The 25,773-nt window shown below is 43.5% G+C and overlaps 1 protein-coding gene across 1 annotated transcript; it reads left to right on the top strand.

Moving 5' to 3' along the window:
* The first annotated feature begins 785 nt into the window (after window positions 1-785).
* Window positions 786-25,530, top strand: poe (E3 ubiquitin-protein ligase-like protein poe). Its single transcript, XM_022836871.2, has 27 exons — window positions 786-1,037; window positions 4,083-4,149; window positions 4,427-4,552; window positions 4,854-5,134; window positions 5,239-5,425; window positions 5,652-5,898; window positions 6,187-6,337; window positions 6,517-6,690; window positions 8,155-8,330; window positions 8,739-8,972; window positions 9,209-12,108; window positions 12,334-12,525; window positions 12,733-13,440; window positions 13,633-13,962; window positions 14,077-14,219; window positions 14,405-14,730; window positions 14,997-15,259; window positions 15,539-15,811; window positions 16,009-16,231; window positions 16,452-16,754; window positions 16,875-17,044; window positions 17,282-19,240; window positions 19,781-19,963; window positions 20,215-20,439; window positions 20,729-22,944; window positions 23,231-23,471; window positions 23,830-25,530. The coding sequence occupies exons 1-27, from the start codon at window positions 961-963 to the stop codon at window positions 25,066-25,068; spliced, it is 13,614 nt and encodes a 4,537-aa protein (XP_022692606.1). The 5' UTR covers window positions 786-960; the 3' UTR covers window positions 25,069-25,530.
* Window positions 25,531-25,773: the final 243 nt, after the last annotated feature.

Raw genomic sequence — 25,773 nt, 5'->3', positions numbered from 1 at the left:
GTACTAAAAAAACTTGATTCTGTTGAAGGGTTTCTACCAAGCTTTATTACGTTAAGGCAAGCAATTATCACATTGATTAATATATAACTAACGACTATCGTATTCTCAATTCACTGATTGGCGCACAGGGTACTCTGGGAAAAAAATATTTTTTTCACTGTTTCTGGACCGTATACTAATTGCATTATTCTAGAAACTTGATTGTTTTCAGAATTAATACGGCAGTAAATACAAGGTTCCGCAATAATGCGCACAAATAATGATGTTGGAACCTTAAGATCGCCTAAATAACGTACTTTCAAATATATTTGATAAGATCGCAATTTAAATATTACGCAAGCAAATGCGTTGCATTATGGGCATTTTATTTGTTTTATCTAATAAATAGCTAAAACAAGGAGAAGACGTACAGTAACACTCTATGACTCTTAATCAAATGTGTTTGATGCGTTTTCGCATTCCTCTGCTTTACGTGCCACCATAAATACTTTATATGTAACACTAAGCATTTGTACGATGCCGTCTAAACTGTAAACATCCAATCCCGTCTAGACACGACGTAAGAGATGCCACGATAAGATTCTATTTTTGTTACGATGTTCTTCGCTGGCATGACACAGTACGCGCCTTAAACGCACATTCAAAAAATAACTGTTGCTACACAGGTGCCCAAAATAGTAGTTCCGTACTGTTTGGGTTCCGTAGCTTAGGACGTCACTCGGTCCGCGCATTAATGCGACGGTGTTTATCTAGCTGCGCTGCCTGCATCGCTGGGTGTTTTAGGCGACGCGGCCAGTCCTCGCGAATGTGCTGTTATTGTAGTGGTAAAAGCGGAGAATGGTAATAGTTACAGAGTGACACCAATTGGGACTTCGCTGCAATTCGGAGTATTTTCGGCTTAAGAGTGAAGTTTCAATTAAGAGTGAACGGGGGCTCGGCCCCTGTAGAGCACGGGGTGCCATGGCCGACCGCACAGATGCTCTGCTCAACGGCAATCTCACCGAGGTGCAGGCGGTCGTTGAGGCCATCCAAAGAAGGTGAGTGATCTACCTAGCGATATGACCGGAGAATTAACTCGAAAAATTAAAAGCCCCACAGATCTAATATGCTTGGAATTCGGTTATAAGCTTTGTAAGTTTTCGGCAATAGGTCCAGCCGATATCACAGTATTGTACCGATAAAGGTACATTGCGATTAGAGACGAAGACATTTTCGCATCATTTCTGTTAGTGGTATGATTGTTATGCTGTTATAGTTTAATGAGCGACTGTGTCTAAGTAATCATGCACTTTTTTCTTCAGTCCCTCCGGCCCACGTGCAGACTACAGCACACAACGATTCGTTTAATCATTAAAATCAGCTTCGAAAATGCGAGTCATCTGGGATGATTTGCTAATCAACCGTTACCTGATAGAGATACATAGCGGTGATAGGTAGATTCTTCAATGCAAAAGAAAAACAAAGGAAGCTGTCGGCCACTTCTAATGTGCGTCAATCTGGGCGATGTTGATTTCGACGCCTTTACACATTGGCAATATTCTTTCCCAATCGTACATGCTATGTTTAGCATCGTATGGAATTATGGTATTTGTTATAGTACATAGTCTCCGATTCCAATGTCAATGTCTAATTAAATATTTTGCAATTCATGATGTTTGTTTTAACGCAAGCATCAAACTGCGGTCGTGTATCTTTTTTCGTTGACAAAAAATAAAACTATATTGCTGAATACTGATATTGGAAGACGAAACACCGAGTCTCGGTGCGCACGGAGTTATCGATGTAGATCAAAGGCAATCGCCAATGGTTTTATCTAAACCTTCAAGGATTTTGTTTTATTTGTAATATTATAACAGTGGTGTCCGAGGTGTGAGCGAACACATTCATGCGAATTCCGCTAGTATGGTTACAGCATCGAGTTAGCGACTAAAATTGAACAACAGCAAGCCTATAATGTAGGGGTAAACGGCCATATCATGCAGGTTTTTGGCATTCGTATAAAGCAGGGTTGCACTTGTTGTACAGAAGGAGTTTTAAAGATGTACAAAGTGCCTTGTTCGCAACGATCATTTTCTAAAGCAGGCCAGAAGACATAGGAACCTCGTTCCCATTACCACAGTTGGATTTGGTTATTTAAATCAATGGCTGGGATTGGCAGCAAACTGTTCGATATTGAACATTCAGTACTCAGATTCAGCCACATCGCATATGCTATATATAAAATATATGATAGAACGTCATAATTCAATTTTATGATAATCATAATGTATAAAAAGGACATGTACTTATAATACTAAAGGGTCACCCGCTTGGTGTTTGTAAACGGTGGCGCAGCCTTGTTTTCTAATGTAGAAAATAAGAAATTGTTGCCTTCGATTTACGATCTAATAACATCACAGTCAATAAAACAAAGCAGGCTTTTTGCTTAGGAAGAAAATAGTTCGGTCAATGAGCTTTTTAAAGTCATTTTGGACCCAACAAACAAATAGACAGAGATAAACTTACTAGTATAGGTAGATTGAATGTATGTTGAACATAATAAGCGTGTTTACTTGGATCTGATGTATCTAAGGTAAAGGTGGTAGAATCAGTATAGGGTCTTATTCATTTTTAGTGAGCATAATGTTCTTTTCGTATTCATTTTGAAAGCTATTTGATACAGTTTACTAGTGTATGGTCGTAGTGTGTAGTCGCTAACTTCAACTAACACTTAAAGTCAGTAAAACATAAAATTGAAATCGTTAAATTCGATTAAAAACAACTACATTGGTCGCGTTTTTGTTTTGTTTCTTATTGAAACAAGAAGTCTTCATATCCTAGTAATGGAAGTAGTAGTGGACTAAAAAAGCTAGCGATAATCTTGCATTCAGCTGTGTCCAAATATTGGTTTGTAATGCCATGTAATAGCTACAGTGAATAGACTTGTTACTCTTTGTAGGGTAAAAAGAAAATCAGCAGTACTGTCTTACACGAATAATATCCAGTGATATAAAATGGCGCAGTGATTTTATGCTTATGATAAAGTAGGGATACATTTACTTCTCTCTTTGGAATTGGAAAATTTTTAAATTTAAACTATTTAACTTTAATCGATACAGTAATTGGCATCCTTATGACTATACCTGTAATTATGTAGTTGTACTTGTTGTACACATTCTGAAAACACCAGATTTTGCGAGATCACGGTTGAACGATTTTGCTGATATATTTTTAAAAGTCTCGGCATTTTCAAATACTGATGCACATTTTTTCATTGTTAACCTCCATGAGTAAGCTCGTCATTTATTTGATTGAAATAAATAAATTATATATATTTATTTATTTTTATTATTTACCTTTTATGTGTAGAGCAAAAAAGGCCTCTGACTTTTCAAAGAATATTTTTGCTTATTCATTAGAGACGCCCTAATAACCGTGAATCTTCCCCATTGTTACTTGCATTGTGTATTTTGGTTAGGGTATATTGTTTGACTTGGTACTATTTTTTCGTTGATAACTTTGCTTAGCTCGGTGGGAGATTTTTAAGCACTGTACGTAATGGCTGGTATTCTTAAAAAATAAGCAATGCTAAACCACATATAACGCAGCATGTTATGGTTACTAGTTGTTTCTTTGTTGCTAATACAAAGAATAACAAACCCTTCCGCTGCAGCATTAAACACAAGAATTGTTCGAAACACAAGAATGAAGGTTCGAAATAGATTAGCGTTGTAGTCCGTAAGCCAGATTGTGCTCTACTTAACACCACTCTTTGGTATTTAGGATTTAGTGCCATGGCAAACTCGGTACTTTTTTTTTAACCTTTTAACTTGATATAGAGTAATTTTTGCGAAATAAATTATTGTTATTCACGTGCATTCTCAAAGCTCATTATAAAAGGACCTAATCTGTCTTCGTACGAAGACAGCTGTAATGTATATTTCGACTGGTTCTACCGCCTCAAGAGCTTACATTCTGGGCACGTTACGTACATCGTAGGCAGCGCGAAATAAAGATTGGATCGAGAAGTCCGCAACAAAACAATGGACCTTTTGCATTTCAGCTTCACACAAATAACTTTTTTTGTCTACGTCGTATTTCAGCTGTATAAAGTACCCATCAGAGACCTTCCTAGACGTGGCCCTTCTGTGCGCCAACTATATTGCAAAGGTAAAGAAGCAGAAAGAACATCAACACTAAGAACGTAAGAGAAAATCGCCTCATTCTTCTGAAGAAATTAAGTAACATTTGTAAACAGAGAGTCATCTACTATTCTACAAAAAAGAGAAATAACAGGCAGTCCAATACTACCTATTAAAATAACAAGTAACCTATTGTCGCGTGCTATGCTGGGTATTCATGACAGTACTGTTACAGATTCTATCAGAGATCGTGCAACTGGATAATCATTGCTGCTATGAATTAAGGAGTATCTGTTGTACTTCAGGTGTCACCTGGACTGAGCCGAACTCAATCAAAACAACTACACGATGCAAGCATTTCCGTTCTCGGCAGGATGCAACGAGAGTTGGTCAACGAAAAACTCATACAGAATAGCGACGTCCTCGCAAAGGTAAAAAAGAATAATGAAAATATGTTATAAATGCAAATCGAGATAAAATTCGTAAACTCTGCATTCATTTTATGTTTATTATCAGTTAGCGCGAGTCAAACTGGTTGTAACGTATTTTTTATGCACAGTGGGGAGTAGTAAACGAAAATGGACCGCTTTTCTGCGGATCAATTCTGATCGACATGTTGTCATGAATAAGAGAAGCGTACGGCTGCTAGGTGCATGCAAGACTACAGATGAGGTAATCATATTTAAAAATAATTTTTCAGTGCTTGTATAATTGTTTGCACTGTCTGTCCAGATGTCCCAAGTGATCCGCGTTTTATCAAAGAAAAGCGAGCGTCTCGATGACTTCGTGGCGCTCCCGCCGCTGCCAGTAGACTTCATGCCGGCGTTTCCTGGCGGGGCCGAATCTCAGGCGGCCTCCGGCCGAACTGGCACAGGCGTCCAAAGACATTCTTTAGATCCCATTTTAGCTTGCGTTGAGTTGACGCTTTCTCCCGAAATTAGTGGCCAGCACGGTGGATCACGAAAAACTGTCAGCGATAGCAAACCCGTTCTATTTGCCCGTAACAGAGAATGGTAAGTTCCCGTTTGACATTGCTACGTTCGATCAGTAATCGGCCCGAGTAAGTGCGTCATGTTATCATAACCCGCTTTAACCTAGTTTTCTGTTTTGTTCTTAGGATAGCGTTCCATGGTGTCGCGGATTCGTTAATGCGCGCAGCTCTTTCACTTCAGCGGCTTCCACTTGTGGAAGACGTAACTCGGCTTGAGACTTTGCTCTCAGATGAAGTGCTCGTGCAGGCTGCGCGCGTGGTTGTTCGAATGGCTTTACAAGCTCATGACGATGATCGGACCTTGAAGTATTGTGTGAGTTGCAGTTTATAAAAGGAACAATAATCTGTATTAATTTTTAACGGCGATATGTGTACGTTCGTATTTGAGTTTAGATACTTTTAGAACAGACTTCATGTTTTTTGACGAATAAAGACATCGTGTCACTCAGTTACAGTGTTTCTAAAAAAAAATATCTATATAAGCTAAGGTTATCTGAATAAATATCGTTATCGTATGTATAATATTGTTTGCTCCACAGCTAGATATCTACCAGACGCTTACGGGGCTCCTGCGCAGTTCTTCAGTTCGTCAAAATGTTCACCTATTAACATGCGTTGCATTGGTTCGGAGCAATAGTGCTGACAGTGGAGCCTTACAAGGCCATAGCGTGCCTCTAAACTGCACGTTGATTCAACTTCTGGCGGAATTGTTCGAGTGTACATTGCGTGATGGACGCACATGGTCAATTGAGGTGTTAGAAAAAGATATCACTTCCTCGTTCAGTGGTTAGTGTTCCTTGTTAATAACAACAATACTAATGATAAAGCCAATATTTACTCATTTGTATACCCTCTTTCTAGCAATACAAGGCTAAACTTATATTGCAAAAACCTGCCTTCCTGAGTCTACACTGCGGTGATTTTCAAATATAGAAGTTTAATTATCCAGTGAAATTTTTCGTAAGTACAATTAGCTAAGCTGACGTGACTTTCGCTTACCACCAGTAGCTAGTGACCCAAAAATCTGTGCAATGACTTTAAATGTCTTTTAATTGTTGGGTGATTAAATTGCAGTTGAAAAGGTTCAGCTTATATTGGAGTTGCCGTTATGCAATCATTTGTTCAGTTGCATTTCGGTAGGGTACCGGAAAGCCGCACTGCTCGCTAGGCCAAGTTCGAGTCCTGAAGATGACGATGATGATTCCGAACCTATCCTCGGCGCCTGGTACGGAGCAAAATCGTTTTTGTAACGTGTATACTATCACTAACACTGCATATTGAGTATTGTGCAATCGTTTGCCGATGGCTTGCGTATTGAACTGAACTTCGTATAACGCTTAGTAGTCTTACCTGTATTGACTTTACTGATGAATTTTAGAATAAATTCTTTATTCTGATTTACAGGTACGAAGAGGTATTAAGCCAGGATAATGCTGGTGCTGAATTTGGCGGAGAGCACAACGACTCTGGTGATTCGAACAGTGGTGATTCTCACATGCAGTTGGCAGCTAGGGCCGTTCACCTGCTTGATGCACAGCTAGTAGCCGGGTTCCCGAACATCGAGAAGTACCTTGCCAGGTTGGTGACATATATTAGGCTCTTACAAGCGAATACGACGGACTTTGAAATTGAATAACTTCTAAATTGGTTATGCTAAAATTATGATACGTTGTATGTTGGAGGCACTAGGAAAGTGCTTTCAACACATTTTTTGATCACTAAACAGACGATTGCATAGCGGATTTGGGAGGACATATTTTACACCTTTCGTGCTCTGCCAGCTTCTAAACAGGCCTATACATACCATTCGAATTCCCATATGCAAATTACTTTATTTGTGGCTTTTCAAAGTAGGGTGATATCCCTGCCCATCGGTTTTTGCACATGGAAAGCCCTGTTATGACACGGGCTTATATCGGTTAAATAAAGGGGTTCAAGCCAACGTTGGATATTCTTTCGGTCAACGCAGGAAGTAATTGAGGCATGGCGATGAGGTCTGGCGTAGTCGTCAAGCGACTGTGTGGTTTTGATTGCCGTGCCAACGGTCTGTGAGTCTCTTAAGGAATGCGAGATAGCGAGCTGCATTTATTATTTCATTTTCGGTAAGTATTTCATAGAAGAAGATGCCCCTGTTGTCCATTGCTACCATTACCATCACCTTACGTTCGAGCCTAATCAACACTGCTGTTAAACTTGATTTATCTCCAGGGCGACACCATTCTCTCGCCTGGATCATCTCTGGGTAACGGTAGAGATTAATTCATGCCCCGTTTGTGGCGACCGTATACTTCAGACGGGTCTTTCGTTGATCAAAGTTTCATAAATTGCGCATGGAATGCACTATACACAGTTCCAACTGGTTTGTAGTCGATTCACGAACTTCATTTAGTTTTCGCATTTTCAATATTTAATTCTATAAGACGCTACATGCTAAATTCCAATTTTGACCGAAAGACCTCTTAGATTCCAAGCTTTACTTTCATGAAAAGTCTCTTCGATTGCGGCAACGCCTTTTTGTCCTTCGGGTCCCAACATTTGGTCGCCTCCTCGATGGTTTTCAACACTCCAATCGCTGTCCTTGAAACGTTACGTCGCGTTGATTTGTGAGAGTAAAAATATTCTTGCTGGAGTAAACTTAATGGGTTTTTGCCTAAATCTTTCTAAAAGAAAGTTTCTAAAGGAAAAGGAGTTTTAAAAAACTTTTTTTCCTTTAGTATTTATTTTATTTAGAGTATTTGCCGGACGAAGTTCGTGCACTAGCGACGGCTAGTTTAAAGGTCCGCCGGATTCGTTTGTAGTAGCCTGGTGTTTCGTTACTTTTGACTTAAAGAGTAAATGTCGTTTTGCAAGCATCGCTGTTATTGTTAGTTTCGCAAAGCACTCCCAGTCGAGGCTGTTGTTTTTTAAAATCAATGTTTTTTGGTAACTTTGAACTTTGTCTTTGTGATAATTATCTTTGACATGCCTTTCTGACAACTATAATCGAGGCTAAGATACCAACGTTGTAAAGCGGTGCAATTTTACGTGCGTTGATTCTTACAGAGAGCTGACGGCAGCCCATATGCTGACCTTGGCCAACATCGTACGCGACCTTGACGGGGGGACTGTTGCTCCTGGTCAGAAGCAATTCGCCGTTGCTATTCAACGTTTGGTACATAATCTGTTTGCAAGAGGTGTTCTCAGTCGTGATATGCAGGATACATTGCTCAATACGTTGGGTAAGCAATTATAAGGGTGAGACCAAGTCTCGTGACAGTTTGAAAACTTAATTTTTTTTTCAGTTATTTTCACAAAAGATTCCCTTAGTTGAATGTATGCAAAATACATAGCATACTCCTATCTTTTTACTTTAATAGATGTAAAACGATGATTGGGGTAATTTTGTAAAAATTTCAAAGAAGAAAACTTCGTAAATTGCATGTTGTTTTGAATATGCACAGATTTAAGTTCTTTTGGTGTTGAAAGCATTTCTGCGCGTTCTTTCAATAATAATTGAGCGCTAAATATATGGGCGACTATGATTTTTCTTCGCCGAGAAAATTTAATTTTATGCTAAAATGCAATCGGAAATTTTCGTCGTTGTATAGTTAATGTTTGTTGAATCTGCCCTGCTGGTTACATCATAGGCATCAATCCTTGGAAGTCGGGCGGTCAGTGGCCATTGGAGATTACGCCACGATGTCTAGCCGTTCTGGCACAAGCGATTCTCCTTCATCCTGATCCTGAGGGAGCGAAAATTGCCGTTTGGCAAAAGGCTATACAGGCGTTAAGCACCCGATCAGCATCCCAGCAACAGTTAACAATGTCTGCTTCCGAAGTGGACTCACAGCAGATCAGTGGTGCGGCCCAGTCAGCAGAGGGTGAGGTGTCTTTTTCTTGTATAGATTTACTCTTGCATGGGAAGGGGTTCCTTTGTACTTCTACTCAAGTAAAAAGTCCATCTCTACTTCCGATCGAAGGGTTCGAATTTGTCGCTGGATTACGCTTCAACAAGTACTATGACTAATTTTAAACCATTTTGACTACCTTGACTGAGGTTACAATCCAAGGATTGGAGGAAGGTTCCAATTCTAACTAAACAGTTACGTTATTTCAGCTGGATTTGAGCACGCATCTGTTGCCGCTCCCTATGGGCAAACAGCAGATTCAGTCTCCGAAGATCTAAACGTGGAACACGCACAATTGCTACTCTATCTGTTTGATTCAATTCCTCTGATGCAGCGCAAAGAACTTTTGCTCAGTCTTGTCGATCCGATCTGCGCCGGTGATACTAACAATAGAGATGCATCGCAGTCATTTGCGGTACCAGGGTCAGGCGCTCGAACTTCGACAAGCGCGAGAGACCAAGAAAGCGGAAACAACTACTTGCGACTTGGACGTTTATTGCACCTGTTTGAGTATCTCGTTAAGCACTTGTATGCGGCACCGACATGGCTGACGGATCAAGTGACCGCCAACATCCTAGGCTGTAACGATGGTTCGAGCACCTCTAGTGGATCCGTAAAGTACTTCTCCTATAAGGAACTTGAGGAAAACTTCCACATGCAAGAAGGTTCTCAGCGAAAGCTGAAGTTCTATACTTTGTGCGAAGAAACCCAGCCTGGACAGTTTCCTAAGCTTGACGGATTCGCCATTAACTTCCTACTCTCCACCCAAAGCCGATACGAACGACTGTACAAGCGCATAATTGATCTGCTCGACGTGGCTGGCAGCGACGCCGAGCAGCGTGATAAAACACACTGCACAAGTTATGTTCAGTTATGCGGGGCCCAATACGTCATGTGGGGAGCGTGGCGTCTATTTTTGAGTCTCCCACCCTCTCTTCATGCTTTGGAGAATCTCAATTCGCACCCACTGCTGCTGTGCGTACTGTTGCCACGTCTCAGCCACCGAAATCTGTCCGCTTGGGTAAAAGACGGCGTTGCGAAGCAGCTAGAAAACAACGCCGACCCGTCAGAAGCGCTAGAGCGAACATTGGCAAAGTTTTCTGGCACCGACCACGAAATCGCGCTTTTGGCCAACTTGATAACACGTTTGGAGAAGAATAGCTGGACTGGTACTGATCTCTTCTGGCTAGAAGTTGTGTTGGGCAAACTGCAGCATTCGTTCAACCACATCGGTGAAAGTGATGATCAAAAACGAGAACAAGTATCGCCACTGCTCGGGCGAGTCCTCCATCTTCTACAACTGTGTCGACGTTCACTGCACCGTCTCGTTCTTGATGAATTTGACTGCGGTGGCTTTGTGGCTGCTTATGATGTTGCCTTGGAGATTGCCTCATCACGGGCGATGGACACCTCGGTGACTTGCGTCACATTGGCGGTAGCATCATGTCTTCCCGAAGGCCTGTCATCGATTCTGAATTGCAGCTGGAACTGTACGCCATCCGATGGCTGTCATTCGGTGGATTCATGGAGGGCAGATTTTGCATCTGACCCGCTGCCGTCAGAGAGCTTGATCGCAGCCATCGCAGCTGCACACATCGGAGCGCTGTCCAGAACCAAAAGTCTTTCTCTAGCGATTCCCCTGAAAAGGGTACTACATTTTGCTCTTCGATTTGCCAACGACCTTTATGCGATGCGACAACAGCAGGTTGCCGAACAGGCGAGTGGTGAGCCGGCTCAAGGAGCAGACGATTCGTTGGATAAAGCCGAACATTGGTATGTGGCCTCGCTTGTGCCACTGCTCCTTGACGCTACCACAGAAAGCCAAAGTGATTTCGCTGCGCTGTCGCTGCAGGACTTGCCCGGTGGCTATGAGAATGAAATGCACTCTCAGGTGGTTGGCCACTGCTATCGTCTGCTGACAACACATATACGGGCCATTGGCAACATGGAGCTCATCTTTGACGAATGCATTAAGTATCTTGAAAGTGTGACCGAGAAATCCGCGGGGCGTCGGGCGCTCGCTCAGCTAGCTGAAACAAATGATCTGTGGGCTATTCTATACAAGGCGTGCAATGTTCCACCGTACGCAAATTATGGTCTAGCGGTTCTGCGTTTCTTTACTAATTTGTGGAAGTTTGAAGAAATCGCAACCAAACTAACAAACGTAGACAATTTACTAAAACACCTGAATGCTGCCAAGCTACAAACGTGGTTGTACTCAATCGTGTCATGTGAAGATGTTTTGGACGACACTCCAGCCAGCAACGAACGTCTGCTAGAATCATTTGTCTCTTCTGTGGTCTGCGCTGTGCGACACCCTGACCTTGATCAGCTGCTGTTTGACGCCTTCGCATCCCTGGCGGAACGAGTAGTACCTGCTGCACTATCAGGGGGCGCTTTCACTGCAGCTTTATCAGGCCTGGTTTGTCTTGCTACCTGCGGTGAACCGCGGTGGCACCTTGAGCTAGCTCAAACCTGCTCGCGCTGGTTGGACTCGCAGCCTTCTGAGGTCGGTTTTGCCGCCATTGTCCACTATCAGGCTAAGCTGGTTGCTGCATTGAAAGCACTCAACACGATGGACAGCGGCGATCGCGACGATGCGTCCTCAGACGAGATCTCCTCGGAAGCGGCCTACGATGAGGACTCGGCCGAATCACTGAGTGATGACGAAACTACCCGTCTATGCACGTACACGGTTACCGCCCGCGATTATATGAGCCAGCATTGGTATCACTGTCACACATGCGGCATGGTTGAAGGGGTCGGAGTTTGTTCGGTTTGCGCCAAGGTTTGCCATAGAGATCATGACGTTACGTATGCCAAGTACGGTTCATTCTTCTGTGACTGCGGCGCCAAAAGCGACCGCAGCTGCCAAGCAATGGAAAAGAGGACATTGGCCAATGCTCTAGCTAGCGCTCAAGTTCAACAGACTGTTGCTGCTGCAGTCCCTGGTAGCGTTGCTGGTCCTGGAGGTGGAGAAGAGTCACAATTGGCTGCGCAGAGCTCGAGCTCGGTCGACTCGTTGGCCTCGAAAGGAGGTAACAGTGGAGCGACGGACAGCGGCAGGGAACTACCACAATTGGCGCTTGCCCTAGCACCTTTTGAGAAGGTACGCAAATATGGAGTGATACGAACTGATAGAATATATAGAATAGAGTGCATTCTGTAGAATTAACGACCTCCTTAATCGTCTGACTTGTATTGATTCGAACTAATATTACCTGTACTAAAGTGCATATATACATATAGAACTGCATATATTTGCTTTTATTTTCGCCGTCTTAGGTTATTTGTATACAGAGTTATAGATATAAACATGCTTACTTGACCACAGGAGTTACGTGAAGTTCTTTTGGGTCCTCGAACGGTGGAAGGAGTTTTGGCAAACGTTGTTGATAAGATCAGGCCAAAACTGAAAGAGGATGCAGCGACTTCACCCATGGGAAGCGCTGTCCGAGCTGAAAAAGCGCTGCGCCAAATGCACGAAGGACCTTTGACATTTGAGACTGTCGATGATCTCATGCAGGTTAGTGTATGGTTATTCCATAATATTATTCGCATGGCATCATTCAAGAGTACAATTCAGTAGATACACTGTAATATTCGCGAGGCACTGAACGTTTACTGATACCACGCATTGCACAATGCGACGCTTGGCAGTGACTACCGTATTCATAAATTGCATAGATATAATTTTGACTTTTTTCGTATTGAATGCATACGACGGAAACAGGTAACGATCGGCTCTCAAGAGGGCGCGTTCGAAAATGTTAAGATGAACTTGGGTGGTGAGCAACAACTTCGACAGCTGTTGCAATCACACCATGTTCGAAGAGTGGCCATGTGCGCATTGAGTCAGGGGGCTGGCGCAGGCCGAAGACAACAAGTGGCTGTATCGCACGAAAAGGGCAAGGTGACTCTCCTACAGCTGGCGACCTTACTCCGACAAGCCGAAGCACCTCGAAGGCGTCTAACCATTACACGGCTGGCCAGCGCACCTGTGGGCTTCACGGCTCTATCTGTCGTCGCGAATCCCGCCACTCCGGCGGCCGACGATCATCTGGCAGTATGCGGTCTTAAGGACTGTCACGTACTGACGTTCGGACAGAACGGGGTTTTGTTGAATCGCCTAACGGTCACTGTTGGCTTGGAAGGGCAAAACTACATCATCAAAGCAATTTGGCTGCCTGGCAGCCAAACGGAACTCGCCGTAGTAACGCACGAATTTGTGAAGATTTTCGATTTGGCCGTCGACGCTGCCGCACCGACGTATCATTTTATATTAGCGTCGGGCAATGTGAAGGACGTGACATTCGTTCGATTGGACGCAAAAGACCGTTACATGGTGGTCATGTCAACCAACGGATTCGTCTACTACCAACAGTTATGCGAAGAAAGTCTAGCGACGAATGGAAGCTTTTATGTCACTAACGTCATGCAGGTTTGTAGTGGGAGGACCACACTGTATTGTGATAATGACAATATGAGAATCAAACAATGCCTATGTAGATTTTATGTGGTATCTTCTCGCCATAGCAGCTTGGCCGTTTTATCTTAATGGGACTATTAAGTCAAAAAAGTTAGTAGCCAGGTAATATAATTAATTACCCTCACTCGCCGCGTTTTCGTGTAGGTCGATCATTCCGGCATGAACGGAAGTGGAGGGACATCGATCTACTATTCGCACGCGATGCAAATGCTTTTCCTCAGCTTTACTAACTCGAAGACGTTGATGGCCCCATTGACAACAATGGATGGCACACTTGGGCCAGTCTCTCAGTTGCAGTTGGCTAGTAAAAGTTCGTCCGCGCTGTCAAACAAGTTGGCCGGCGGACAACCCCTGGTCGCTTGGAGTGAGGTTCCCCACCATCCGGGCCTTGTGCTAGCAATGCAACAATTTTCTAATAATCCCGTCGTTATTCTGTTGCGTCCGGGGACTGCTCACGTCCAGGAAATTAAATTGGTATGAAATACGACTGAAACGTGAATAAAAAATGTGTAGTATACATATTATATATCACTGAACGTTATCTTTTTATTAATAGTGCATTTAGTTGTGCTCATTAAATGCTTGCAGCCTACTGCGAAGTCGAAGATCTCAGATATGGTTGCGTTACGACATCCGGGCAATGGAGGTGAACTTCGTACAAATCTGGTTGTCCTTTGTGAAGATGGCAGCCTGAAAGTGTTTACGGCTAATGCGCCTGAGACCAACTTCTGGTAAATGACTCTTTCGTCTAATTGCCGTTTGGATCCATTTTTATCCCAGTTCTCTTTTCATTTTGTCGCCGAGAGTATTGCATAGCGAGCGTACAATAAAGAGATATAACTTATAACAACGACAAGTTCAATTGAAATGCATTGAATAAGCATACAAACGAATATCGTGTTCTTTGCTGCTATAGGCTGAATTTGCGTCCCTCGCCAATAATCCCGGCGAAACGAGGTACGTCGAGACGAAGAGCCAAAGAAGCATCGACCACAGCTGCAGCGATGCAACCAACAAATCCATCATTGGTGTCCTCGGGGAGGCCACAGTTCCCCATTGACTATTTCGAGCATTGTAACCCGCTTCAGGAAGTTGACTTTGAGGGAAATGATTTACTCGAGGTGTACAATAGAGAGCAGCTGAAAACGCGACTTTGCAGTAATTCGCTCTATGTCGTCTGCACAAAAAGTGGTGGCTTCAAATTAGATGTCATCAATAGTGATAGTAGCATGGTCATAACAGGTTAGTTTAGGCAGATTTGCAATTTCCACACGTTTCTATTTAATTATTAAAAAAGGTATTAAATTTATTTCCAACGGTGAAATTGCATTCCTACTCGAAATTCCGTAGGCGCCAGTGATATGTTTTTAACGGGTTGACTTTGTCACAAATATTTAACTCAAGAGTAATCGGCCTTATCTATAATATTTTTATGGGATAGAGGTTTTTCACGAGTGTATATAAAATGGCACGACTCACGCTATTTTTTTTTATCTATTGTTTTCTAGGACTTCGCATTGCTGTGGGATCACAGGATATTCAGCGTGTTCCCCCTTATGTGGAGCTGTTTGGACGAACTATCAATTTGGCCTGCTCTCGGGCGCGCTGGTTTGATCTTCCCCTAACTCGTGACGAAAGTCTTCAAGCCGACAAAAAGGTCACGCTCACCTTTGGCGTGTCTGGTGATCCCACATTTGTAACAATTCTAGATTCTGTTAAAGTATATGGTCGAACAAAGGAATCATTTGGATGGCCCGAAGACAATGAGGAGGTAAAAAAAATAACCAGTTTTTTCATATGCAAGGCAAAACTATACGAAACTAGTAAACAGGAAATAATATAAACCAGCGTTGAAACTGTTTGGCTGCCGTTGCATTCTACAGTAAGAAAAAGTACTTTAGTATAATGGTTACCTCGAAAATTTGTAGAAACAAAATTATAGATGTTTTTCCGCAGTGTAGCTCATTTGCCAAATAATCGGATTTCGCCTGATTAAATATCGCTCTTAAGCACGAAAATAAACACGAAGAATCGCCATTGGCGTTTTCAGCTATTGACGAGCAGCACGTCGGTGCCAGGTCAGCAGTCTCCTTTATGGCAACAGTTGGAAGACAGTCTACAGTTGGTTGAGGCGAGTTTTTCGCTGATCTCGAACGAAGAGCGGAGTCAAGCAACTCATGACGACAGCGGACTACGTAGCCGTGCACTGGACGTCGCCTTGCAGCTGCTGCTGCTGCCAATAAGTTCGCCGCAATTGCAGGGGCTTATTAAAAGCCTGTTATCTGCACTACACGTATCATCAAACGAGTGTGCCTCGAGAAAGGTAAGCTTGCTTCGTAGATTTTGGGGTTTTGCACATGTTATGTGGGATCCGTTTGTCGTTGCCCAGTTTCAACGAAATACAACTTCTAAGATGGTGATGAAATCATCAAAAACGTTTCGTCAAGAGCACATTAACTCGTTTTCGAAACAATGAATTGCTTGAATCAATGACAATTATTAAACTGTTTGTCCTGTCAGGACGAGGCTCTATTACAGCATGTGGAGGACTCACTAAACAGCAGCCCGGATGGTGAAGCCTTCTTCCGTTTAACATCAATTACGCGTTCAGTGGCCGCAACCCGCGCGGACCACATAGCTAACATGACACAGCCTGGCTTTGTTGACCTCTTGATGTCTCATTTTTGGAAATTGCTCGCAATATCGCCCGATGATCCACTTGTGGCTCCTGTGACCCGAATCGGTAGGATCTTTGTCGTTATCATATTACTATATTGCTTTAGTCAAATGTTAGCTTAATATGCTGCTTACATTAGATTCAGACATTAACCCAGTATTCATTAATCGTTAGTCGAAAAATTTACCCCTATTTCAAATGTGTCAGTTACGAAAGAGTGTACCCATCGACTCTATTTAATAGACTTTGTTTATATAACCCGGATTATCGTCATTTATCATTGTAGGACTGGCTCATGTTGACGCGACAGTTCACAACCTGGTGGATATCCTGTATGCAATGCTGGGCACTACAGATCCCGGGAGCCAAATCGTCAAACATCTCGTCGATTTGTTGCTCTACCCACACGCTCACATTGGGTTCGGTGCTCGTTCGGCACTTGTACGAGCGGTGCGACCAAAACGGTCGCCAGGGGGCGGCCAGGGCGGCGCAGCGAGTGGCAAAAGCCAGTCTCCCGCTTCTGAACAACTACTCGGAGATATTGGGCCAATGGAGAGCGATGAAGAGTTATTAACGTCTATTGTTGACCGTAAGTTTGCATTAGCTTTCCTCTGTTTCACATGAACTTCTCCAATTGTTTTCAAACATGAACAACGCTAGTACTTTATAATGATTTTGCTGCGCGATGTGATTTTGCATTCGTTTGTAGTTGATAAGAAGAGCAGCGCCCTTGTATGCAACATGCTGAGCCACGTCCGGCGCCTTGAAGACGGGATTACTGCGGTGCCCTTTCTCCAAGTATTGCTATCGCTTGTATCACAACCAGAACACGTGGAAGCACTCGTAGAAACAGCAATCGATATGGGTGCAAATATCACGGTACGTTTCCGATGCCAGTTCGATTTTTCAACTTGTTTTTTTGCCGATAGAAACCCGTCTTTATAGTTGTGCGTCCACTACACAATAAGCGATCGGGTCAGCAGGCTTTTTTAGGTCAGATTCGGTTTGTGAGTATTGAAATAACCTTTTGAATTATCCTAAATATTCATACAGATAACGGATCTGTGAATAAGCCATATCTTGCTACGTTTAAATAACATTGACATGCAATTCCAGGTCGAATCAACAAAAACCAGCCATGTCCAATTCCTACTGCTCAAGGTATGCTCAATTCTCCTTGGACGAAAGACTCCGGCTCGCGCAGCAACAGCTAAACGCCTCCTTGAGGCAAATATGTTCGACAAATGCTTCGCGGTGCTCACTCGATTACTTGAGCATTGGAAAACGTACAGTCCGCAAATAGAAAACGGTTTGCTCGAATGCCAGCGTTTAGACCTGTCATCGGTTGACATGCTACCCTTCTTCCAGAAGACCTTTGTTCGATCCCATGCCGGCGATGTGTTTGAGGATTTCCGCCAGGCACTCACCGAAATGATGCTGAAGTTGGCCTGTCAGATGAAGCAGACGCTTCCCGATCAAACATTCGCTTCGATGAGCCATTGGCACGGCCTTTTGTGCGAGCTCATGATGGCACCGCAGGCCGCTTTTGCCAAAAAGGCTGTTCGCAAGCTCCTGATGTTGCTGTGCGGTTCGAAAGAAAGCTACCGACAAGTTCGAGATCTGCACGCCTTCGGCGTTCACATGGCCGCAGTGCAGGAACGTAGTAAGCAATCCGACTATGATGCGCTTATCGAGCTGATGGAACATCTAAAAAGTTGCGTTGACGTCGCTTCACTTCGTGTCTCTAACTGGCAGCGATTCTGTCTAGCGAATAAGTGGATCCTGGCATTCCTTCTTCGGGTATCGTTCTCATTAAACGAAGGTGTAGCGCCAGCAATCTTGCAGTTGTTACAGTTGGCAATCTGTGACAACAATAACAATCAGCCTCAACCATCTGGTTCTTGCCAGCAGCAATCACAACAGCAGCAGCAACAACAGCAAAATAATCTTTCAGCTGGTGCTCAAACCAGTGGTCAGAAGGATAAGGAAACCTCGCAGTTGGCAGCCCAGCTCGTCGCACAGCTAAACCTTAAAGTAGACGGTCCTCTGATTTCGAAGTTCCTGGTCAGCTTCCTGCTGGATTCAAACACAACCTCAATTCGTTGGCAAGCACATTCGCTTATGCATCACCTGCACTCAAACTCGGCTCAGGATCGACAACGTGAGATCGTCAACATGATGTGGTCGTTATGGCCCCAGCTGCCATTGTATGGCCGTAAAGCATCACAATTTGTCGATCTGCTCGGTTTCTTCACGCTCAATCAGGAGGGCGGCGATGAACGAGGCTACGGCGAGAAGATGATGGGTGTTTTGCAGAAACAGAACGGCATTATCGAAAAGCATCCTAATACCGCTATCTATAATGCGATTCAGGGTCTCGTCGAGTTCGATGGCTACTATCTTGAATGCGAGCCTTGCCTTGTGTGCAATAACCCTGAAACGCCGTTTGCGTCGGTGAAGCTCAGCCAGATTAAGGTCGACTCCCGATTTACGACGTCGAGCCAAATCGTGAAGCTGATTAGTTCGCAAATCATCTCGAGGATGACGCTGCGTATTGGTGACGTGAAAAAAAGCAAGATGGTGAAAACGGTGAATATCTACTACAATAACCGAACCGTACAGAGCGTTGTCGATCTGCGCCATAACAAACGTTTGTGGAACCGCGCGAAGAGTTGTCCGCTGGTTCAGGGACAGACTGAATTGAAAGTCGAGTTCCCTCTGCCAATTGTGGCATGCAATTTGATGATTGAGTTTGCAGAATTCTACGAGAACCCATTGGCGGCTGCCGAGCCCCTCCAGTGTCCTCGGTGCTCTACGCCAGTGTCAGCCACGCCAGGAGTATGTGGAAATTGCGGCGAACAGGTGTTCCAGTGTCATAAGTGCCGCCAAATCAATTACGACGAGAAAGATCCGTTCCTGTGTAACAACTGTGGTTTTTGCCGTTATGCGAAGTTCGATTTCCATCTGTACTGCAAGCAGTGCTGTGCTGTAAACCCAATCGAAAATGAGGAGGAACGGAAGAAAGCTGTGGCGTTCATGAACAATCAGTTAGACATCGCTGACAAGAGCTATACGGCAAGTATACCAGTCCTACACTAACGTTTATTGTCCCTTGTTATAGTGTTCTTATACTATAGTGGTGACGTGTTCGGTCACTAAACCTAAGGACAGGTGAGGTCTGGATTCGAAAGGGGGTGTAACATTTTTTTGTGTGCTAGAAACGGCCAGCCCACTGTAGCTAAACTTAATGGCAGTAGTATCAGGTGTTGGATTTGAAGCATCTACTATTTATTATTTATTTATACAAATTTCTCACCACAAAAACGAAGACTACCATATTGAAACGAAAAAGATTGTGAGGCTTTGAATATACGAATGGCAATTACTCGAGTTATTCATGCTGTAGACCTGTCTACATTTATAAATGGAATGCAAATTAAGCAAATATATCTGCTGTAAATTGAGCAGTTTTTGTTTGTGGAATAAAATATACGTACATGCGGGAGATATAAAAGATACAAAAGAGTAAAAATAAGAATAAAAACAAAAATATGCTATAAATGAGTCTCTCTTTCTTTAAATCATAAATAATATTCGCTGTGAATAAACGGACAGGTGATGCAAAGTTACAAACCGGTCCTGGAAAGTCTTCTGGCACGAATCTACGAACGGGAAGAGAGTGAGGGAATCACACATCCGCAACAAGGACATGTCAACCGTTCGATTCAACAGCTAGGCCAAAAATACGGTAGCGACTGTAAAGCCACCTTTGACGAACTGTCCGCCACCGTACAGAAGGTAAGTGCCTGTGCTGCTATACAACTAAATCCAATTGTTCGTTTCTCAAGGCTTCTATTTTGTTGCCATTTACTTCGATTTATTGACTAATTAGGAAAGAATAGTTTTTTAACTAGATATATAGAAAGAACTTCGAGAAATAGACCTTAGATGCAGAATTGTGCTGCAGCAGAAGACGAAGGGATGCTTGCGAGTAACGCATATTATTACTCAACTATATCGAACTTATTTTGGCCGGCATTTTTTCGTAGGTCCTAGCGTGTCGTAAAGAGCTAGTGGAGATTGAGTGCGCCCGGCGCGGTGTCCCTGCTCCCTCACAAAGTAGCGTCTCCTCAGGCCGATGCTTTGGTTGTGTGTCTGCTTCGATTGAACTAGTCGTGACCCTTCTGCGTGCGATGACTACAAAACCAGCATTCGCTAACGTTCTCTGTGAACTTGGACTAATCGGAGAGCTGCTATCCTGTAACCTACGGCAGGTAAATATATCCAGGCTTCTATTTAATTAAACGTCGCAGACTGTAAGTTTTAGACGTTTATGCAATTTAGTGAGACAATTATAGCGTAAATTCGCTGATGACTTCGAAGTGATTCATCATGGATTTCATCTGCGGCGCGATATAGACTAACTTTTGGGAATATCATAATATTTTTTTTGTGTAGAAACGACAATCCTTTTGGAAAACAATGACTAACGAAACAATTGTTTCGACATTTACGCTTTTATTTATTTTTTTTTTATTTATTTTGTTTATTTCTTTTTTACAGGGAAGCTCGCGTCTTCGACGAGATGTACGCCATTTGTTGGTGTCGCTAACTGCGGATAATCCCCAGGCAACCGAGCTGCTAAACGGACTTATATTGGAGAAAGTTCAACTTGCATTGCGCGGAAACTCAACCGACCTAGTAGCAACAGTCCGCCATGAGATGTCCCTGTTAGCACTTTCTGTTGCTAAGGTTGATTCGTGCTGGGAAGATAGGCTGCGTACTGTATTCATCATATTCCGTCTCACGCAGCAGATGGAGTTCGGCTCGCATTCTGTGCTTGAATGTGTTACCCTACCTTGTCTAAAGATCATATGGGAGGTTGTTAGCCAGTCAAGAGGCCACATCAAATGGGGTCCTATGGATCGGACGTTGGATCTTGATAAATGGATCATGAAGGACGCTCGTCACGGATACGAACGATGGGCATCGAGGATTGGCAGCGTAGAGGAACAAGTTCCGGCTTCGGTAAAACAGGCCGCCTTTAACTGGAAAAGAGCTACAAGAGAAAGTACTGGGGCAACAAACAAGAACTGGTTGGAGCACATGATGTTCAACCCGTCATCCAGGCAGGCTCGGGAGGTTGCCTGTATGCTGACTGAGGCTTTATCAGAATCGCCTTGGTGTTACAGCGAGCTTCTCGATATGTTAACAAGCTACCTGGATCAAGTAGGAGTTGCCGGCGAACATGGAGCACGCTTTATGGAGCTTTACCAACAACTCATTCGTGACGAACCGTGGAAGCAGTACGTTGTCATCAAAGGGCTTATGACAAAAATATCAGTGCTCATGGCCGACGAAATCGGCAAGCTAAACAAGCTTGAGGAGACTGCGCTGACAGCCGACTTGACACAAGGTTTTGCCTTGAAAATGCTCACCGAAGTGTTAGCTTCACTTCTCTCTGTCGATGAGATCAGACAATACTTTAAAGGACAAATGCTAGGCTCGGTGTTGGACGGATACCTCTGCCTACGTCGATTGGTTGTCCAGCGAACGAAACTTGTCGACGATACCCAAGAGAAGCTATTGGCCCTTTTGGAACAGATGACCACTGGAACCGAAAACGAGACGCGAGCGTTCCTCGAGTTGTGTGTAGAAACAGTGAAGAAATTTGGTGCAGATGACATTCGCACACCGGTGTTCATTTTTGAAAGAGTATGCAATCTAATCTACCCTGAAGAAAGTGAAGCTAAGGACTTCCAGGTCTCTTTGGAAAAGGATAGTCAACAGGAAGACTTCCTTCAAGGGCGTATGCTTGGCAATCCCTACTCGTCTAATGAAGCTGGTATCGGACCACTAATGCGCGATATTAAGAACAAAATATGCGCTGATTGTGAATTGGTGGCGCTACTCGAGGACGATAACGGAATGGAACTACTTGTATGCAACAAAATCATCTCTCTTGACCTGCAAGTAAAAGACGTCTTCAAGAAGATCTGGTGTGTAGAGAGCAACCCTGACGACCCTATGCGTATTGTGTATCGAATGCGCGGTCTTCTCGGGGACGCGACCGAAGAATTTATTGAGTCGCTCGACAGCAAGGATTCGATGGCCATTGACGAGGAACAGGTGTACAAACTTTCGGATGTCATGGCAACATGTGGAGGTTTAGAGGTGATGTTGGATCGCCTCAATTCGTTAGATGTTGAGAAAGCTACCCCACTGCTCCAGGTCATCCTCAAATTACTGGGGCTCTGTATTAAAGTTAAGAAGAATCGGCGATGTCTTGTAAAACTCCGTTGTATTCCTACACTGCTTAAGACACTTCGCGCATCATTGATTGCACGTCAAACTCTAATACCTGAACAGCTTATCAACCTGATTGAGCGCGTGATTCAGGAAGCTCTTGACCAGGAGTCTTCTGTGTTAGAAGATTTTTTCACGCACACGGGAAGTGTAGACGATCTACAGTTCTTATTGAAACGAGCTAGCGACTCACCGCCACTCCTAACGCCGTTAATGCGAATTGTGCCATCCTTAACGCTGATGGATGATGCAAAGATGTCTACTCTATTTGACCATTTCCAACCGCATCTTGACTTTGCGCTCTTCGATGCCCAACGAAATGTTGAATCAGAACTAGCGATGGACGGATTTTGTGTGCTGGTACAGGGTCTCGACACTCATCCGCTTCATCATCAACTACGTGATTGCTTTGTTCAGAGGGGCATTTTGCAGTCCGCCATTGATTACCTAAACTGTAACGCCCCACCGTCAAAGTAAGTAGTACCAGGTTATAGAAGTTGTCTCTAGCCATATATATTTGAAAATTATTCCAGCTAGATCGGTAGCTCGTCAGTATATGAATGGGGCGAACACACACCTAAATAAGCAGTTCATTTAACTCTATAATCAAATTTCTATAGATACCTTAGTTGAAAAATATGTAACTAATAATATATAAGTTAAAGATCTCGAAGATCAGTCATTGACATGCATTTATAATTTATTAAGCCAGCGATTAGCCAAACGTTTTCACTGAACAACGACTGGACTTCATTACAGGAGCACCCTTCTGGTCATCTCTGACGGGTGGAAGCAGTTCGTGGCTAAACCATCGTTAAAATTAATTCTGCGTTTACTGTCGGGCTGTTGCCGAGGTCACGAGGCCAGCCAGACACTTCTTGGTGGCACGATTCCTATCATTCACAGGCTGGAACAGGTATCTAGCGAAGAACATGTTGGCTCTCTTGCGGAGAATCTTATGGAAGTTCTCAGAGAAGGCAACTCAAAAGTAAAAAAACAGGTAAATAAGGAAGTAATTGAGGCAGACTAGTAATAGTAGTATTAGCTCAACTAACTGCGGTTTACTCGCATTTTAGAATTTTGTAGAAGTCATTGTTTCGATAGAAGCGCATGGTGACCCATTTGTGCAATTTCTATATTTTAAAACCACTTCTTTAAGTGTATATATGAAATTTTATACTCTATGATATTAGAGTGAATTTAGGAGAAACAAAGGGCGTAGTTACTGTTCACATGTGTGCATTATGGTGCTATTTAATCTATTTTTTTTTTATTTGTGATGAGAGCCCTGAGTTTCTTTTTCTTCAAATGGAAGTTTATCGCGTAAAATTCACACTGAACGATTATTCTTCTTTAAGGTTGACGATGCACGTCGACAAACTCGGGCTGAAAAAAAGAAACTTGCTATGGCTATGAGGCAAAAACAGCTCGGTGAGCTGGGTATGAGAACAAACGAAAAGGGCCAAGTGACCAAACAAGTCGGTGGCGGAAGCAACAACCTGCTGTCGCAAATGCAAGCGTTGGCTGAAGAGCAAGGGCTGTCTTGCATTATTTGCCGTGAAGGGTATCGCTTTCAACCACAGAAAGTGCTAGCCATTTACACGTTTACCAAGCGCTGTCCAGTCGAAGAATACGAAATGGACCCGAACACCTATGGAGCCCCAATGGCTCCAACCCCACGTAAGACTCTCGGCTACTCAACTGTAACGTACTTCAATCTCGTTCACGTCGAATGTCATTTGAACGCTGTTCGTGTGATGCGTGGCCGAGATGAATGGGACTCGGCGACCCTACAGAATTCAAACACCAAATGTAATGGTCTTCTGCCCCTTTGGGGCCCTCAGGTGTCCGAGCACGCGTTCGTAACAGCTCTGGCGCGCCACTCGACTTACATCCAGGAGGCGACAGCGCAGCATGACGTTGGACACGTGTTTACAGTACACGACCTCAAATTGCTCCTCAGCAGGTTTGCCTTCGGCAAGTCGTTCTCCAAAGACACCGGCGGCGGCGGACCGGAGAGCAATATGCACCTGGTGCCATATCTGTTACATTTGGCCGTCTACACTCTGCTATCAACAAAGGCTGTCGCCAGAGAACAAACCGCAATGGTAAAATTCCTTGATATGAAACTACCCAAGCTGCACCGGAACTTCTTCGAGCAAGATAGCCCCACCTACCAGTTGACACTAGCACTGGCCATTTGGCCGCCATCCGTGTGGCGGCAAAATCGTCTTGCGTTCATCCGTCGACTCGTACAGTGCGGTCAAGCGCGAAGCTACGGAATGAAACTGAATGACTATTCGACAACGCTGCGAACGATGTCCGTTTACAAGCCCTATCTTTTGATGGCCGCGCTGGTAGATAAACTCTACAATGATATGCTCTTGATTGAGAAGGAGTCAACGCTTGAGTCGTGGACTCAAGATCTTCACGACTACATTCGGCACAACGATCAGGCCCTCTCCGACAACGCTAAGAAAGTATGCGAGTGGTTCATCGATTTGGACAGGCGGTTTGATCGAATCGAGGTGCTAGGCGAAGCTTTGAGATTGGATCTTAGTGGCAGTTTTCTTGAAAGCGCTCTCAAACTCCAGTGACTATAATAGCCGATATTCAATCTGTTTGAAATACTGTTTTTAGCCTCAAGAGAAGAAATAGGTGGAAAAAAACGAATCATCATTGACTCATACACACACAAATATAGATATAGAAATACTATGAAAACGCCACGGAAAGACGTAGCATACACAAGTGATGTTAAAACCGTGATAAAGAAAAACAAAATAAAAATGCGCGTGATTATAATTCAATATGCTGGCGGGAAAAGTTTGGTGTCGACTAATAAAATAAGTTATTTACGAATTATGTGTCAGCGGTTGTCAGTTGTAGAGAAAGAACACAAAACTGGTATGAAATGCGTGCGTTTGACGTTTTAACTTTTAGAGATGACTTTTTGGTAAAAATTAATCAACTAACGAAACTTGAAATACTTGTACCCAGATGACTTGTACCCGTGAAGTGTAGTCAATAAATGAATTTGTTTAATCTACACGTATAAAGCTCTGTCTGTTCATCCTAGGATGGTGCATGACTGTGGTCGTATATCCCAAATGCCCTATGTGCATAAAAGTCGAGGGAAATGTCTGGACATTCTCAAACATAGTTTGAAGTCCGAGTTTTCATTTACAATTACTCTGTTTGCTGAGAATTCAGCATAGAAAATTGCGAATGAGCAAAACGTAAATTGATGATGGTATGTGTCCTGATATTACAGTATAGCCTCTGTAGGAAAAGTGCTTTAA

The sequence above is a fragment of the Varroa jacobsoni genome, unplaced genomic scaffold (genome assembly GCF_002532875.2).
Source record: "Varroa jacobsoni isolate VJ856 unplaced genomic scaffold, vjacob_1.0 scaffold_673, whole genome shotgun sequence".
Taxonomy (NCBI): domain Eukaryota; kingdom Metazoa; phylum Arthropoda; class Arachnida; order Mesostigmata; family Varroidae; genus Varroa; species Varroa jacobsoni.
The sequence above is the reverse complement of the archived record's forward strand: the minus strand, read 5'-3'. Positions and strand labels throughout refer to the sequence as shown.